This window comes from Oncorhynchus kisutch, linkage group LG9 (assembly GCF_002021735.2).
Source record: "Oncorhynchus kisutch isolate 150728-3 linkage group LG9, Okis_V2, whole genome shotgun sequence".
NCBI lineage: Eukaryota > Metazoa > Chordata > Actinopteri > Salmoniformes > Salmonidae > Oncorhynchus > Oncorhynchus kisutch.
The window spans coordinates 24,282,158-24,298,990 of NC_034182.2; the positions used below are offsets into that span (position 1 = coordinate 24,282,158).

The 16,833-nt window shown below is 45.4% G+C and overlaps 1 protein-coding gene across 1 annotated transcript; it reads left to right on the plus strand.

Annotated features, from left to right (window-relative positions):
• The first annotated feature begins 13,206 nt into the window (after positions 1-13,206).
• Positions 13,207-16,448, plus strand: ankrd53 (ankyrin repeat domain 53). The gene is made up of 6 exons (XM_020491415.2): positions 13,207-13,387; positions 13,956-14,109; positions 14,348-14,547; positions 14,698-14,862; positions 15,141-15,261; positions 15,482-16,448. Exons 1-6 carry the CDS (start codon positions 13,326-13,328, stop codon positions 16,064-16,066), a joined length of 1,287 nt encoding a protein of 428 aa, XP_020347004.1. The 5' UTR covers positions 13,207-13,325; the 3' UTR covers positions 16,067-16,448.
• Positions 16,449-16,833: the final 385 nt, after the last annotated feature.

The window sequence follows — 16,833 nt, forward strand, 5'->3', positions numbered from 1 at the left end:
GCCAGGCAAGCTCAATCAAGCACATATAATGCACTTGAAATCATTTCAAATAGTAATTGAACCCAGGTCTGAGTGTTCGAGGACTGCAGCTGAATATTGTTGGCTCGACATTCATGATCATCGGAAGGAGTCACACAGCAGCCTGTTATTAAGAGAATGCCTTGAAGTGCTTTGAAGCCAATGTTATGCATGTCATCAGCTAATTAATTCCACGGCTGGCAAACCAGGCTGGGGCGGAGGGGGGAGGGGGGAGTAGGAGGACAGGGAGATGAACAGTTCACTCTGTTGTTTATCCTTTTATTATTATACTTTTTCAACAACAAAAACATTCTCCAGACAATTATAAAGACCCCCCCCCCAAAAAAAATAAATAAATAATAATAATAATAATAATATAAAGACAACAAGATAACATATATATAATGTAAGTAAAACTAAATCAAATAGCAAATAGCAACAGGTACCATTATCAGCAGCAAATGCAGTTAGCTAATGTACAGTTAGCATTACAACTTGGAGGCAAATTGCAGCAGATACGTTTTCATCAAACAGTTATATTTTCAGAGCTTTTCCGGATCAACTAGTACAATTCTCATTATTATTACTAGTATTATTATTATTTCCTTTCCCTCTCTTTCTATGAAACAAGGATACACGCTGGGTCTCAGGATGCCCAACACATTTTAAAATCTTTTTCCCAGTAAAGGAGCCCATACTTTCAAGAATGTGGGACCGCTATACTCTTAAGTCCATTGTCAATTTTTTGAATGGAAAAACATCTGCAACTTATTTTATCCACAAGTGAAAAGGTGGGTTTTCATTTCCCCAATGCACAAGAATACATTTCTTTGCAAAGTATGAAATAGTTATCAGCAACCTTGTCTTGTCTGAGTCAAGCGTAATATTGTGCATGTAATTAAGGAGGTAAAGGCTTGGAGATTGTACCAATTCAATATCAAAAATGATCTGAGTGGCTGTAGGAAGAGAGCGCCTGTTGTTCATCCTTCTAATCACTTGCCCTCAGGTCTGTGTGTTTGTGTTTGTGCGCGCTCTCCTAAACTCTGCCATCTAAAGTTTGAACGGCAGGATGGCTTCATGCATCCAAACATGTAGCCTCAGTCCATTAACTAGAGTCACGTCACAGACAGACTCGGTCACTCCCACAATGGGGCTGTTACAACACATCTATGGAAAGGGTGAACTCTTTCTCAATTAAATTGGATAGATTATATGTGAATTACCTTTGCTACACATTATTTGAATACCTAAAGCTACATTTTACTTGAATTAAAATGAGCTTGAATAAGTGTTAGTAATCAAAGGAATGAATTTGTGATAAAAGACCAATGAGAGGGAGGGATATGGAGATTGTGAGGTGAGGAGCATATCGTTTTATCACCAGAGTCAAAAGCATAGTGAGAGAGAGAGCTCATTCATCGTCACAGAGGAAAAGTAATAAATGTTTTCTGCTTTAAAGGAGAAGCTAAAGCAAGAGGGATGGGTACGAGAGAGAGTGAAAGAGAGAGGTCCCCTTCCCCGCTTTAAAGCAAACAATCCATTAAGTGGAGGGCAGAGCAGGGATCAGTGCTCTAGGGCCTGGTGTAATCCATGGTAAAACACGATGAAGGAGTAGGGTTTAAAAGCCTGCACAGGCTGCTGCGGAGAGAGGGAGATGTCACTTCCTTTAAAAGCGTAAGAGCACAATCTCACCGGTATAAATGCCACGTTTGCATCTGCCAAAGGGGACAGGGAAGGGAAGGGAGGGGCAGGGAGAAGGAAGAAGGGAGGGGCAGGGAGAAGGAAGAAGGGAGGGGAGATAGGGGGAAGAAGAGAGGAGGGGAGGGTGGTCTCATCTTCCTTTCCTTCACAGCTTTTCATTGTCATTCATTATCACTCACAAAAGGGTGAGTCGGGAGGAGAGGAGAGGGAAAAGAAGAGAGGATGTCGGTAGGAGAAGGGAGGAAAGAAGAGAGAAGGGATGAGTCGGTAGGGGAAAGGAGAAGGGAGGAGAGAAGAAAGGTAGGAGAGATGAGGAGGGGCAGGAGAGAGATGAGGCACTTTAACAGTCTCCCCGCACCCTCCTTTAAGGAGCTGATCTTGTAACCCTTTCAGAACGGTTTCACACTCTGCTCGAGTTCTTCAGAATAGCACCTCTCAGAAGACTGAAGACCTATTACCTGAGCAGCACAGTATAATGTAGTGGGCATGCTTAGTGTAGTGGGCCTGCTCTGATCTGTCTCATATCTCGCAAAGGGTAATGCTCGAAAGTAGTCCGGCTACAATGGGGTGCCATGACATTCGAAAATATTACCTAGGTGACATTGTCTAATGAACGCAATTACACCTTCAAATAGTAAAAATGAATATAACCTAAAACAATACATCTGTAATTGATTGTGAATTTTTTTTTGCTGAAGAAGTCTTAGTTGCTCAATTTGACACCAAGCTAAGAAGTTTGATTCTTGACGGACCAGTATTTCTGGAGTTTAACAATGCGCACGACAACAAGCTAGCTTAAATGTGTCCATCAGTTGGCTAACGTATCTCTAAGCCAGTCATTGAAAGGAATAGGAAGCTAACCTCTTGCACACACTCAAGGCTGAACACCAAATGTTTCGTCCATATGCTAGATACATTTAGCAACATTATTTTACCACCATGAATGAGTTATAAAGAAGCAGCTAGCGCTGCCTGTTCTGCCACGAGTCATAGCCTCCCGTCAGTTCAGCTGCTGCTGCGCTCAGCTGACCCCAACTTTAGTATCAACTGTGGAGAAAAATTCTGATCTACGGACTGTTTTCTGACAACAGTCCCCCTTCATTTTGGAGCAGCATGTCTACAACTTCAGGGCAAGCTAAGCAAGCTGTTTATTTGTCAGTAAAAGGTAGAACTAGATAGTTATGTTAGTAAGCAAGCTACAACAAGTTGGCTAAGCAGCTGATCAAGTCATGGCGACCGATGTGGTTTCACATAATTTTAGCAGAACCTACCCGCTGGCATCACGTAGGAGTGACCTGGATGGAAAATTCTTCAGGATAAAAGTGGACGATATTGCCACTCCAATTTGCCACATCTTAAATTTAAGGCTACTAGAAAGTGTGTACCCTCAGGCCTGGAGGGAAGCAAAAGTCATTCCGCTACCCAAGAATAGTAAAGCCTCCTTTACAGGCTCAAATAGCCAATAAATCAGCCTGTTACCAACCCTTAGTAAACTTCTGGGAAAAATTGTGTTTGACCAGATACAATGCAATTTTACAGTAAACAAATAATTGACAACAGACTTTCAGCATGCTTATAGGGAAGGACATTCAACAAGCCCAGCACTCACAGAAATGACTGATGATTGGATGAGAGAAATTGATGAAAAAAAAGAGTGTGGGGGCTGTTTTTGTTAGACTTCAGTGCGGCTTTTGACATTAACGATCATAGTGTGTCTATGTATGCGGATGACTCAACACTATACACTTCAGCTACTATAGCGAATGAAATAACTGCATCACTTAACAAAGAGCTGCAGTTCGCTTTGGAATGGATTAAGTTACTCCTAAATATTTCTAAAACTAAAAGCATTGTATTTGAGACAAATCATTCACTAAACCCTAAACCTCAACTATCTCTTGTAATGAATAATATGGAAATTGAGCAAGGTGAGATTACTAAACTGCTTGGAGTAACCCTGGATTGTAAAACTGTCATGGTCAAAACATATTGATACAACAGTAGCTAAAATGGGGAGAAGTCTGTCTATAATAAAGCACTGCTCTGCCATCTTAACACTATCAACTAGGCAGGTCCTACAGGCCCTAGTTATGTGGGGCGGCAGGGTAGCCTAGTGATTAGAGCGTTGGACTAGTAACCAGAAGGTTGCGAGTTCAAACCCCCGAGCTGACAAGGTACAAATCTGTCGTTCTGCCCCTGAACAGGCAGTTAACCCACTGTTCCTAGGCCGTCATTGAAAATAAGAATTTGTTCTTAACTGACTTGCCTGGTTAAATAAAGATTTTAAAAAATGTTGCACCTGGACTACTGTTCAGTATTGTGGTCAGGTGCCACAAAGAGGGACTTAGGACAATTACAATTGGTGCAGCACAGCTGGCCCTTAAAAGTACACAGGGAGCTAACATTAATGATATGCATGTCAATCTCTCATGACTCTAAGTGGAGGAGAAATTGACTTCATCTCTGCTTGTTTTTTAATAAGTGTTGACAAGCTGAATGTCCTGAACTGTTTAAACTGTCTGTTTAAACTACAAGCACACAGCTCGGCCATGCATATGCCACCAGGGGTCTCTTCACAAGTCCAGAACAGAGTATGGGAGGTGCACAGTACTACATAGAGCCATGACTACATAGAACACTATTCCACATCAGGTAACTGATGCAAGCACTACAATAAATAAAAAAATACACCTTATGTAACAGCAGCTAACCTTGGCAGCAGCTAATGGGGATCCCTCATAAATACAAATATAAAATGCTGGGCGCAGACGTCAATTCAACGTCTATTCCACATCATTTCATTAAAATGACAACCAGTGTGTGCCCAGTGGGTAGCCACCATTTAATTTCAAATTTTTTGCAAGTTGAATTGTAAAGTATTAAATCACTGTCACGGCGTGTGTGTACAAGTGCGCTGAGAGCTGGGAAGCAGGTTCAAGGAGTGAGTGTTTTAATAAATAAATGCAGCTAAATACCAAACAAGAAACACAAACAATGCACAAACATGACAGTGGAACAGAAACAATAAAGCCTGGGGAAGGAACCAAAGGGAGTGACATGTATAGGGAAGGTAATCAGGGAAGTGAGTCCAGGTGAGTCTGATGACGCGCAGGTGCGCGTAACGATGGTGACAGGTGTGCGCCATAAAGAGCAGCCTGGTGACCTAGAGGCCAGAGAGGGAGCACACGTGACAGTACCCCCTCCTCAATGATCGGGTCCAGCCGCAGAACACTGACCAAAATGAGGATCCCGGGGATCAGGAGCGGACCGGACACCTCTGCAGAGACACGGGAAACCTGTCAATCCGGCTGAGACGCAGGAGCATGGCGACCTAGAGCACCGGAGAGAGAGCAAACCTGACAGTACCCTCTCCCCGGCGCGTTCGGCTCCAGCCACAGGACGCCAACCCAAGGGACGATCCCAGGGATCAGGAGTGGACCGGTCACCCCTGCTGATGCGAGGGAACCTGTCGCCGGCTGGGACGCGGGATCCCAACAGACTGGCTAAGGCAGGAGAGCCTGGAGATCCGGCTGAGGCATGAAAGCCTGATGAGCCGGTGGTCGCAGGGGAGCCTGGCGATCTGGCTGGGGCATGAAAGGCTGTCGCAGCTCCCGGACCCGAAGTCATTCCACCTGACACTAAAAAAAAAAAAACGCTCCCTGATGCTTCTCTTAGGTGAGATGTTATTCTGTAACGAGTGCGGTGAGAGTCGGGAAGCAAGTTTAGGGAGCGAGTGTTTTAATAAATAAATGCAACAATACCAAACAAGAAACACAAACAACGCACAGACATGACACTGGAACAGAAACAATAACGCCTGGGGAAGGAACCAAAGGGAGTGACAGAAAAAGTTGAGGTCAGAAGTTTACATACACTTAGGTTGGAGTCATAAAAACTTGTTTTTCAACCACTCCACAAATTTCTTGTTAACAAACTATAGTTTTGGCAAGTCGGTTAGGACATCTACTTTGTGCATGACAAGTCATTTTTCCAACAATTGTTTACAGACAGATTATTTCACTTATAATTCACTGTATCACAATTCCAGTGGGTCAGAAGATTACATACAATAAGATGACTGTAGAAGCTAATTGACATCATTTGAGTCAATTGGAGGTGTACCTGTGGATGTATTTCAAGGCCTACCTTCAAACTCAGTGCCTCTTTGCTTGACTTCATGGGAAAATCAAAAGAAATCAGCCAAGATCTCAGAAAAAAATTGTAGACCACAAGTCAATCCCCCTGAGACAACTGTCAACTGTCAATCCCCCTGAGACAGACTCTCTCTCTTTGGGGTAATCTCTCCTCTCCACCTCATCCGTCCTGTGTTTTTGAGTGTTGTATTTTAGCATGCCTGGACTGCCAAGTGGGTGGGGTTTGCACTTTGGGGAATTTCTATTGGTTCCATTGCAACAGGCAAGCTCAATGAAGCACAGCTAAAGAATTTGAAATGATTTGAACCCAGGTCTGCCATTCACAGCATCGTGATTAAAATAATGCTCTATCTTCTCACCTATATACACATGTGACCAGTGACCCATAACCCCATATGGGAATACCCCTAATGTACAAAACAAGTGAAAACCTGCCTTGACAGGCAATACAAAAAATACAAAATATGTTTTCTTGTCACATACACCGGATAGGTGCAGTGAAATGTGTTTATTTACAGGGTCAGCTATAGTAGTACGACGGGTTAAGTGCCTTGCTCCAGGATTTTAAAAAATTCACCTGAATGGCTCAGGTATTCGAACAGCGACAATATTTAACACAACACATTAAATGAGCACATAAGAAGGCCAAAATGGCTCCTACAGTGTCAATCCCGATATATGAATGCAATGGTGTTTTCTGCAGTCTATATGTCCTTCTGGTGAACCCATGGTGAGGGAAAATGCTCTGTGACCTGGATATAGATGCCCTGCATCCATCCATCCACACTACTCAGCAGGGTCATGGTGTTTGTGTTCATGCACGCACGCACACACACACACACACACACACTTCCACCAGTGGAGGCTGCTGAGAGGATCCATTAGGAAGGAGGAAGGGCTCATTGTAATGGATAGAATGGAATTGATGGAACAGAGTAAAGCGCGGTTGCCATATGTGTGATGTGTTTGATGCCATTCAATTGATTCCATTCCAGCCATTACAATGAGCCCATCCTCCTATAGCTCCTCCCACCAGCCTCCTCTGGAATACACATACACACACACTAGAACTACAGTACAGAACTACAGTACAGCTCGGGGCAGGCTGCCTTTCTGGTTATAGTGACACCCAACAGATTGACAGAACAGCCTTCCAAGCATATCAACTTCAACATCATATCACAAAAGGAAACAAGAGAGGCGAAGAGAAAGAGAGAGAGAGAGAGCGAACGGGAGAGGAAAAAAACGTAACTCTCTTGTACAAAAGAGCACAGGACCAGCTTAAGCAACGTCATATCGGCATTACACAACAGTTAGTGAGGTAGCTGGGTTTGGAGAGAAGCCGAGCGTTGAAATGAGATAGAAGACTAGTTTACTCTACAGTCCAGACTGGATTTAATGTTTCTGTCTTTTACTCCTGACTGCACAATGAATGACTCCCCCCCTGCTGGGACAATAAAGTTTGAATTGGAAAAAGTTGGGCCTGGTTACAGGTTAACATTGCTGGTGTTACTGTTCTGCTGTCTGCTACTGTACCTCACCCTCTCCTCCTTGGCACAGAGAGGCTGGAGTGTGTGCGTGTGTGTGTGTGTGGTGCAGGTTGCCCATCGATCTGTAAGAAGATTGGCAGATGAGTCACTGGGCCATCGTCCTTCAACTATGTTACATCGTGCCTGCCACTCAGCTGGGGGGGCTAGGGACTGACATGTCATAGAGAGGCCATGGTCACCCGTCATTTCAGAGAAATGTCTCTCTTACCTTCCTGTTCACCCCCTGATCTTTGACTTCACTGCCCTAGCCTCATTATTATCTCTCTATCTCACACACTCATGTCCTTTCCGCTCTCTGTTTTCCCCCTCTCTCTCTCTGGGGCTCACCCCTGCCTCTTTCGTCCATTATATTGCACTCTTCATTTACTCCTTCAATTCTTCATTAACCCAGCGCCATCGGCAATTCTCGGTTGCTCTTTAAATCTCTTTCGCCTCAGCCATTATCTTATTTCACTCATTATTGCCCTCTCTCTCTGTCTCTGTCTTTCTGTCGCTCTGTCGCTCACTCTTTTCCTCCCTCCTGGGCGCTCCAGCTAAGGCAGAGAAAAGAGGAGAAGAACGAAGGAGGAAAGGAGTGGAGTGGAGAGGGAAGGACAGGACAGGAAAGTAACAGAAAGAGGAAAGGAAAAGGAAGGGAGAAGACTCTTCACAGGGACCTCATGGATGAGGGAGCATGACCCATCATATGAGATGTTTATCCTGATGAGGGAGCAGGACCCATCATATGAGATGTTTATCCTGATGAGGGAGCATGACCCATCATATGAGATGTTTATCCTGATGAGGGAGCATGACCCATCATATGAGATGTTTATCCTGATGAGGGAGCATGACCCATCATATGAGATGTTTATCCTGATGAGGGAGCAGGACACAACATATTAGATGTTTATCTTGATGAGAGAGCAGGACACAACATATTAGATGTTTATCTTGATGAGAGAGCAGGACCCAACATATGAGATGTTTATTCTGATGAAGGAGAATGAACCAGCAGATGAGATGTTTATCTTGATGAGGGAGCAGGACCCAACAGGTGAGATGTTTATCCTGGTGACGGAGCAGGACCCAACAGGTGAGATGTTTATCCTGATGATGGAGCAGGACCCAACAGGTGAGATATTTATACTGATGACGGAGCAGGACCCAACAGGTGAGATGTTTATCCTGATGACGGAGCAGGACCCAACAGGTGAGATGTTTATCCTGATGACGGAGCAGGACCCAACAGGTGAGATGTTTATCCTGATGACGGAGCAGGACCCAACAGGTGAGATGTTTATCCTGATGACGGAGCAGGACCCAACAGGTGAGATGTTTATCCTGATGACGGAGCAGGACCCAACAGGTGAGATATTTATACTGATGACGGAGCAGGACCCAACAGGTGAGATGTTTATCCTGAGGAGGGAGCAGGACCCAACAGGTGAGATGTTTATCCTTCGAGGACCGAGAGAGACGACGGCATGCATCAGAGGCATCTTATAGTAGGATCCCAGCATGGGGCCTCCGCTTTTCTTTTCTACACTCTTAGAAAAAAGAGTTCCAAATGGTTCTTCAGCGGTCCTCATTAGACAGAACCCTTTTTTGGTTCCAGGTAGAACCCTTTTTGGTTCCAGGTAGAACCCTTTTGGATTCCATGTCGAACCCTCTATTGAACGGGTTCTGCAACCAAAAAGGGTTCTTCAAAGGGTTCTCCTATGGGGACAGCCAAAGAACCCTTTAAGGTTCTAGATAGTACTTTTTTTCCCTAAGAGTGTATAGTGACTCACACTGTATACTATACACACCACTCACCGAGACAGAGTAAAACAAATACAGTGCACATCATTTGGAAGAGACATTTGATCGTCAACGTCCAAAATATTTCATTTTTGACAGTTAATACATTATATTCCATGTCTTCAGCTCCTCTAACTAATGTAATGTTCAGCACTCATGGAGATACATGGTTACACAAGCGCTGAAAGCCTACAATGTAACAGCCAGCCCATTGCATCGCATCACACATTCCCATATCTCAGTTCGCGGTCCTTGTCTCACTGGCACTGTGTTGGATAGCACCCGCCGGGTGACAGAGACAGAAACAGCGTCCACCCCTCTCTCCCCTATCTCACTGCCCCTCCCTGCCATTCTCTCCCATGTGCTTCCCCCCCCCACCCCTCCCTTCCCTCACCCCTCCCTCCCCCTTCACCCCCCTTGCCCCATGTCTCACCCTCCTCGTACAGTGACAGTGCGTGCGTGGAGGCTGAGGGAGGTCGTGGTACGGTCACTGCTTAAAGCCCGGCCACATTGTGACTCCGAGCTGCAGAATGTGCCAGGATGCATTAACACACTGCCGCCTGGCTGAGCAGAGAGAGAGAGAGAGAGGGAGATAAAGAGAGAGATAGAGGGGGGGGTGGGTAGAGAGAGAGAAGGATTAGAGATAGCGAGAGCAATAGAGAGAGAGAGAGAGAAAGAGAGAGAGAACAAGATAGAGAGAGAACAATTTAGAGAGAGGAGCGAGGGCATCAGCGCACTTACACTAACATAGCTCAGAGGCCCCCAGGGCATGAGGTCCTCACGAGGTGGCTCATAAAATATGAAGGCGCTGTGAGGCCTATGAAGCGCTCTTCATCTTCTCTATCTCGCTCTCATATTCTCTCCCCTCTTTATCTCTTTCTCTCATTTTCTCTTTCTCTCTCCATCTCTCACTGTCATTCTCTCTCTCTCTTTTCCTCCCTGTCCTTTTTAGCTCTCACTCTCCACATCAGCACGAATACATCCTTATGCTGGAGCCCATCTTTTCACAGCAGTCATATTTCCACACTGGCTTTGTGTTTTTCAAATGGACCAGCAGTGAGAGCATGAGTGCTTGGGGATGAGAAGGGGACTGAGTCTGTTTGTGTGTGATTAAACGTGTTTGCATGAACACGGACTGACTCCATAGTATTTGCTTTAATGTTGAGTTTGAATGACTAATTGGCCGATCTTCACTCAGTGATCTCACCCAAAGCTCAGAACTCCGCCTCTTAGGGACCAGACTGGTGATCGGATGAAAAGGGGGAGCCAATGGCAAAGCACCACAGCTGGCCACTGCGGGCTTCTCAAGCTTTGAGGACATGAGCTCATTTTCACTCCTGCCTTAAGCAGGGTTGAACAGCTCTGATGGGCCTTTTGCTAAGCTGTAACTATAGCTCAGATCAGATCTAATGGTGCGACAGTGTTGGAGAAATCAACCTGCTGGGGTTATATATATAGTCAGTGGAGGGAGGCTTTGAAACGTTTGTCATCCACACACACGCACACACATACACACGTATACACACACACACCACTCAAGCAAGCATCTGATCCGTGTAGCCAAACAGAAATTGACATACTGTATGAAAGGGTCTCTGTCCAGAGACTTCTGCTAGGAGCAAACATGAGTCCACAACATCGCACACATACACACGCACAAACACACACACTGCACTAAGTGCTCCACACGACCCCCACCATGTGGCCAAGGACAGGCTAGGGAAGTCACTGAGGCAGGAATGCATTTGGCAGGCAGACTCCAGGGTCAAGCTGGGAGCAAAACCATCTCCGGCCTGACCTTGAACCTGTACTGAACGACAGTCAATCCCATACACAGTAACTCTTGGAACCACACAACACACAGTAACTCATACCATAGAAATAGAATTTGGATTCTACCATTTAAATAGAATTCTAAGAACTCCTAGAACAGGTATCTATCGAATTCCATTTTTGTAGATCATACAGTATGGCTTCTCCTGACCAAGTATGAGATGCAGAGGCTGTCTTTCGTCTGAGTGGGTATCACTGGACAGGGGAACATACACGTGACAGGCCTACTTAAAACAAAAGTGAATTAGTAGAGCAATCAGTTTTCATGTGAAGGTACAGTATTGCCATGACACATACTTTGCAAAGTATTATCAGATTTAACCAAGGTCCATCTCTCCCGGGTGTAGGCAGAGTTCACTCGGTCAATAATCAATGATCAGACTAGGAAACCCTTCTGATGAGAGCACTGATCACACAGAAACATAGAGAATATCACCACACGCGTGCGCACGCACGCACGATCGCACACATGCATACACACCACAGGACGTTGCTGGCACTTTAATTGGGGAGAACGGACTCTTGGTAATGACTGGAGCGCAATCAGAGGAATGGTATCAAATACATCAAACACATGGTTTACAGGTCTTTGATGCCATTCCATTTGCCCCGTTCCAGACATTATTATGAGCCGTTCTCCCCTCAGCAGCCTCCACTGATACACACACACACACCACTGTCCTCTCCTGTCACATACTCAGCCAGCCTGCTATCACAGACTAGACGTAACATAGCTAATGAAAATCTGGGACACTTAGTGTTACGTTTGGTATGGTTACATAAGACAGAAGGTTACTAAAATGAAAGGAGGGGGGTTGGTTGGTTGGTTGGTTGGGGTGGATGGTAGGCATATAACGCAAATTTTTAGCCAGCCAAAAGTTGCGTTTTTGAATATCATCACGGATAACTTTAGCATTTAGTTCATTAGCAACCGCTTAATACTTTTTTAGCATGTTAGCTAACCCTTCACCTAACCCTAACCGTAACCCCTAACCCTAATCCCTAGCCTGGCTAACATTAGCCACCAAGCTAAAGTTGCCCACAACAAATTAGAATTCATAATATGAAATAGATGATGGACCATACCAAACATAACAGACCATACTCATTTGGGTGTCTCAAATTTTTGTTTACTATGTTACGTCTACCCCTGAGTCCAGGTTGTTTCAGCGAGGCAGGCCTCCAATACTGGTTCCATACAGAATCGACCGATTTCATACTTACTTTGCTCTGAAACCTCAGACCCATACACGGTCAATGACAACACATGCTCCAGCCAAAGCATTGTCAATGCCTCTGCCCAGGGCTTTGGCTTGAACTATAGGAATCCCATTGGTTCTATGGAAGTATCCATTTCCCAGTATCATGACAGGAGACACTCCATCTTACCTCATGAAGGCAAAAGGGGGATTTTTTATTTATTACCTTTATTTAACTAGGCAAGTCAGTTAAGAACAAATTCTCATTGAAAATGATGGCCTACCCTAGACGATGCTGGGCCAATTGCGCACAGTGCTATGGGACTCTAACCACGGTCAGATGTGATTCAGCCTGGATTTGAACCAGGGACTGTAGTGATGCCTCTTGCACTGAGAAGCACTGAGAAGCAGTGAGTGGCGCAGCACTGCTGCGCCACTCAGGCCTCTGGTATTAGATTAGATTGACCTGGATGTTGTTAATTGGGCTAGTAATTAGACAAATTCCACGTGGGCCAATGTGCCAGATTTGTGTATCATGTCATGTCATAGCCTACTGTAGGCTTATCATAGACATTAAAGGGAAAAAACAGAGGCCTCTATTGAAACGATTTACCACATTGATAGGAAGGTCGGTGTTGAAATGATGACCACTTTAATGGGGAAAATGCTTTATGATGTAAGACTATGTATGTTACTGATAATATACGGTGTATATATATATATACACCGTATATTATTATTATTATTATATTATCAGTAACATACATATATATATATATGTATATATTAAGTATGCTAGAACTGCCTTTGCTGTGAACTGGGCTATTTGTTTAATTCAACACATTTCATAGCCGTTACAAAACAAAGCACAGTCGTCTGTAGGCTACGTGAGTGAGGAACAATAACAGAAGCAATAGGATCAGGCCCGGATTCCTTCTACCGGAGGGGTTTCTTGGCCACGCCTCTACACACACACACACACACACACAAATTGACATAATTTATTTGCCTTCCACACTAGACTGCGATAATGAGCCATGGGCTATAACTCGAAAGTATTTCTATATTCTTGAACTGGAACATTAACAATGCGCATGTTTTCAATTAATTCTCTTTTACAAGGACAACTTCTGAATTCTGGAAAGATAAAGTAAGTGTTCGAATCAAATGGATTCTAAATAGGAAAGTGTCTATCTGTCATGCATCGTTCTGTTGCAATGTTCTGTTTTGGGTTGTTGAGTAATATAAATACAATTAATTATATTTTTTTGTTGAGTTGTTGTGCTTAAAAACAGTGGAACAATATGAAGAATAACCATAGCAACCATGGAACATATAAACAAACGCGGAAAGTTATCGACCTAAAGATGGCTACTATGTGGTAAAATTGTATCCGGACTTGCTAGACTACTTTGTAGCTATACATTTAACCCGTTGAAACACTGTAACATTGTAGCCAAGCCTTTGTGCCTGTAATTTATCAGAAGTTATAGCGCAACTTGAAGTAGCCTAGCCTAGTGGTTGCGCACCGCCCAATAGCAAGGAGTCGCCTTAATGCTGGCAGACGTTTAGGCTAACCAGAGCCTGGGTTTACTAGTTTATTTCCAACTATCGAACTATAATTTGAAAAACTAAAGACGAACTTTTTTTATTCCTATTCTCAACCTGTTCCTGGACTGATTGTTGTTATTGAGTGACTGGATAATGTGCTCCTCCAGTAAGCCCAGGGTTGGTGGTGGGGTGGTGCTGGTGCGGCGGTTGGTGAAGGCTCCGCCGGACAGCGATATGTTCCAGGCGGCCACCTCCGGGGACCGTGACTGGCTGCGACTCAGCCTGAAGCGGGCGCTGTCCCCAACGCAGCTCGACAAACAGGTGAATCAAAGCACTGTGTTGGCAGCTTGACTCGATGTCAATTCAATAACCCCATCTCTTGAAGTGCTAGTCATTTGTTTATATTTATGCATTCCAACATGTTATCTGTGGCTGTACTGACCTGCTGAGTGTCTGTGTCTGTCTGAGCGTGTGTCCATCCGTCTGCACTTGTGTGCCCTTTTGTGCCTGTCTGAGTGCACAGTGCTCGCCTGCATACCTATATGTACATACACACTAGGGTCTGACGGTGCTCCATGTGGCCGGCCTACACGGGCAGTTGGAGTGTATGAAGCTGCTGTTGGCATCCCAAGTGGTGGACATAAACGCCAGCTGCCCCCTGGGCCGCAGACCCATCCACATGGTCCTCACTGCCAAGAGCAGACCCCACTCCCATGCCTGCCTCACCTACCTACTGGAGCATGGAGCCCTGCCAAACGTGTACGACATCATCTCTTGCTCTGACAACATTATCCCAATGTCTATAATGAGCGTTACCTTTATAATGACGATGATGGTGATAATGACAGTGAAGATGAAGAAGGTGGTAATGATGTACTTTAAGAGAGCTGTGTATTGGTTCATTTCCAGAGCCACTGACACAGGGTTGACACCCCTCCACCTGGCTGCCACCGAGGGCCTGTGGGAGTGTACCAAGACTCTAGTGCAGGCGGGGGCAGACACTGGTGCACGAGACAACCGAGGACACACACCTCTGGAACTGGCACGCATCTGGTGCCACAGAAGGATCGCCAGGTGTGTGTATGTGTGTGAGAGAGAGCGAGAGAAAGAAAGACAGAAATAGAGGTATAGAGAAAGAGATGTGTGTGTTTGTTTGAAAGGTTTGGTGTAGTAGTGGGGGTAACAAGTTGTGTACTTACCAGTTAATACAGCCATGTCAGAGAGATATTCATAGATCAGCTGAGTGGCGTCTAGGAGTGGCGCCCCCTATCAGATGACAATGAGTTTACTCCGCTTATTTCTTAACAGAAGTGACACTTTACTTGACTGTATGTGTGACTGACTGTGGCCAGGTTTCTGAAGGACTCTATGTGGCAGAACGAGAAGAAAAGAGAGATGGAGAGGCGCAAGGCGCTGCAGAACCTTCGGCAGGACCTGTTCAACATGCACAGGAGGGCCGAGAACATAGAGAAGGTTTGTCTACTCTACTGTGTGGAAAAACACAATGCAGTTATTATTACTGTTAACATTTTACTGATAGGAAGTTACTCATGAGTTACATAGATCTAACACTGTCATTTATGTTAAAATGTCCAAACGCTTGAATTTAATCAAAAAGGAATCATTACTTTTTTCCTAACGATTGTTACCTGGTTCTCCTCCGTGTCCATTTTTCTATGGTGACCTCCCTCAGGTGGGGAGACAGAAGTTGATGGAAGAGAAGGTCACGGCGTGGGCCGATAAAAAAGGCCTTCCCCTCCTCTGGGCCCAGCCTATGGCCACATGGAACCAGGCTCACGCCCACTGTCTCTCCCCAGACCAGAGGCCACAAAGCCAGAGGACCAAGGTCTGCCACAGGCAGCATCCAGGGGCCCCTCCTCGGGAGGCCTGGAACATCTCCCCCAACCCCTCCAAACCCCCGCCGGCCTCTGTCTCCCGGCCCCAGGGGGTGCGTTTGAGCAGCCAGCCCGAGAGGTCCCCTCCAGAGCCCGACCTGAGGCACAGCATAACTCTCTGCAGGGCCCATGGGGATGGACGTCCCCAGTACACTGCCAAGTGGGACGGGTCCCCCCAGTCGGTCCCCAACCTGCCCTGGGATGTCCTCCAGAGGGGGCTGTTCCTTGCTGCCTTCCCATCAAGGATTGCCTCGCCCAACCACTTCCAGCCCAACCATGTGCTGGATCTGCCGCGCCTCGGCTGCTCCCCAGGACCCAACACCTCTCCCTGGACAGAGGTGGCCATGCACCTGGCTGAGGAGCTGGAGCCTGGCCACTACTGACTGGATGGAGAGGTAGAAGTTGCCCCTAACCAATTATCCTGAGTCAGATTTATTTCATCCCTCTAAGTGTTAAGGTTAGAATGGCAGGTAGGGTAATCCTAGATCTGTGGTTGGGGGCAACTTCTACTTTAAGGAGTGGTGGAGATCCACTTTCTCCCAGTCTTACACTGTAGAGACACTGTACTGACTCTACTGTGACCAAGCACCAAGACTCTACTGTCACCAAGCATCACAGGTGATTGGACAGTGGTGTTCTGCAAAACATAGATTTTGCATATCAGGAGTATTTTTATTATTATTATTAAAAGGTGTGATATTTGAGAAGCATTACTGGTGGCATTAATACTGTATATTCTTGTCCAATAAAAATTGTCAGAGATTATGAAAGGCGTACAAGGATTGTTTGGCAATGTCAGAGCTAACCCCCTGAAAATGGTTACAAATGGGTATTGTAATTAGTATATGACTATCTATGTATGTTGTTGAATACAGGAGAAATAAGGACTACCCTGTAACTTTCCACTCTGGGCTTGCTGTCCCAATTAAGTGCTTTCGTGTCATTATAGGGCTCCCCCATCCCAATGTCAAACTGGCTATGCATACATAAGTGGAACAACAGCTGAGTTCACCAGTCTCCAGCTACTTCTCTGTGATTGGAGCTCCTCGGTCTCCTGCGTGAAGGTAAGGGAGGGGTGACACAGGGCTGAGACCACAGTAACCTGGGTCACTTGTCACAAACAGGGGCCTGCTGTCTTGATGACACTCCC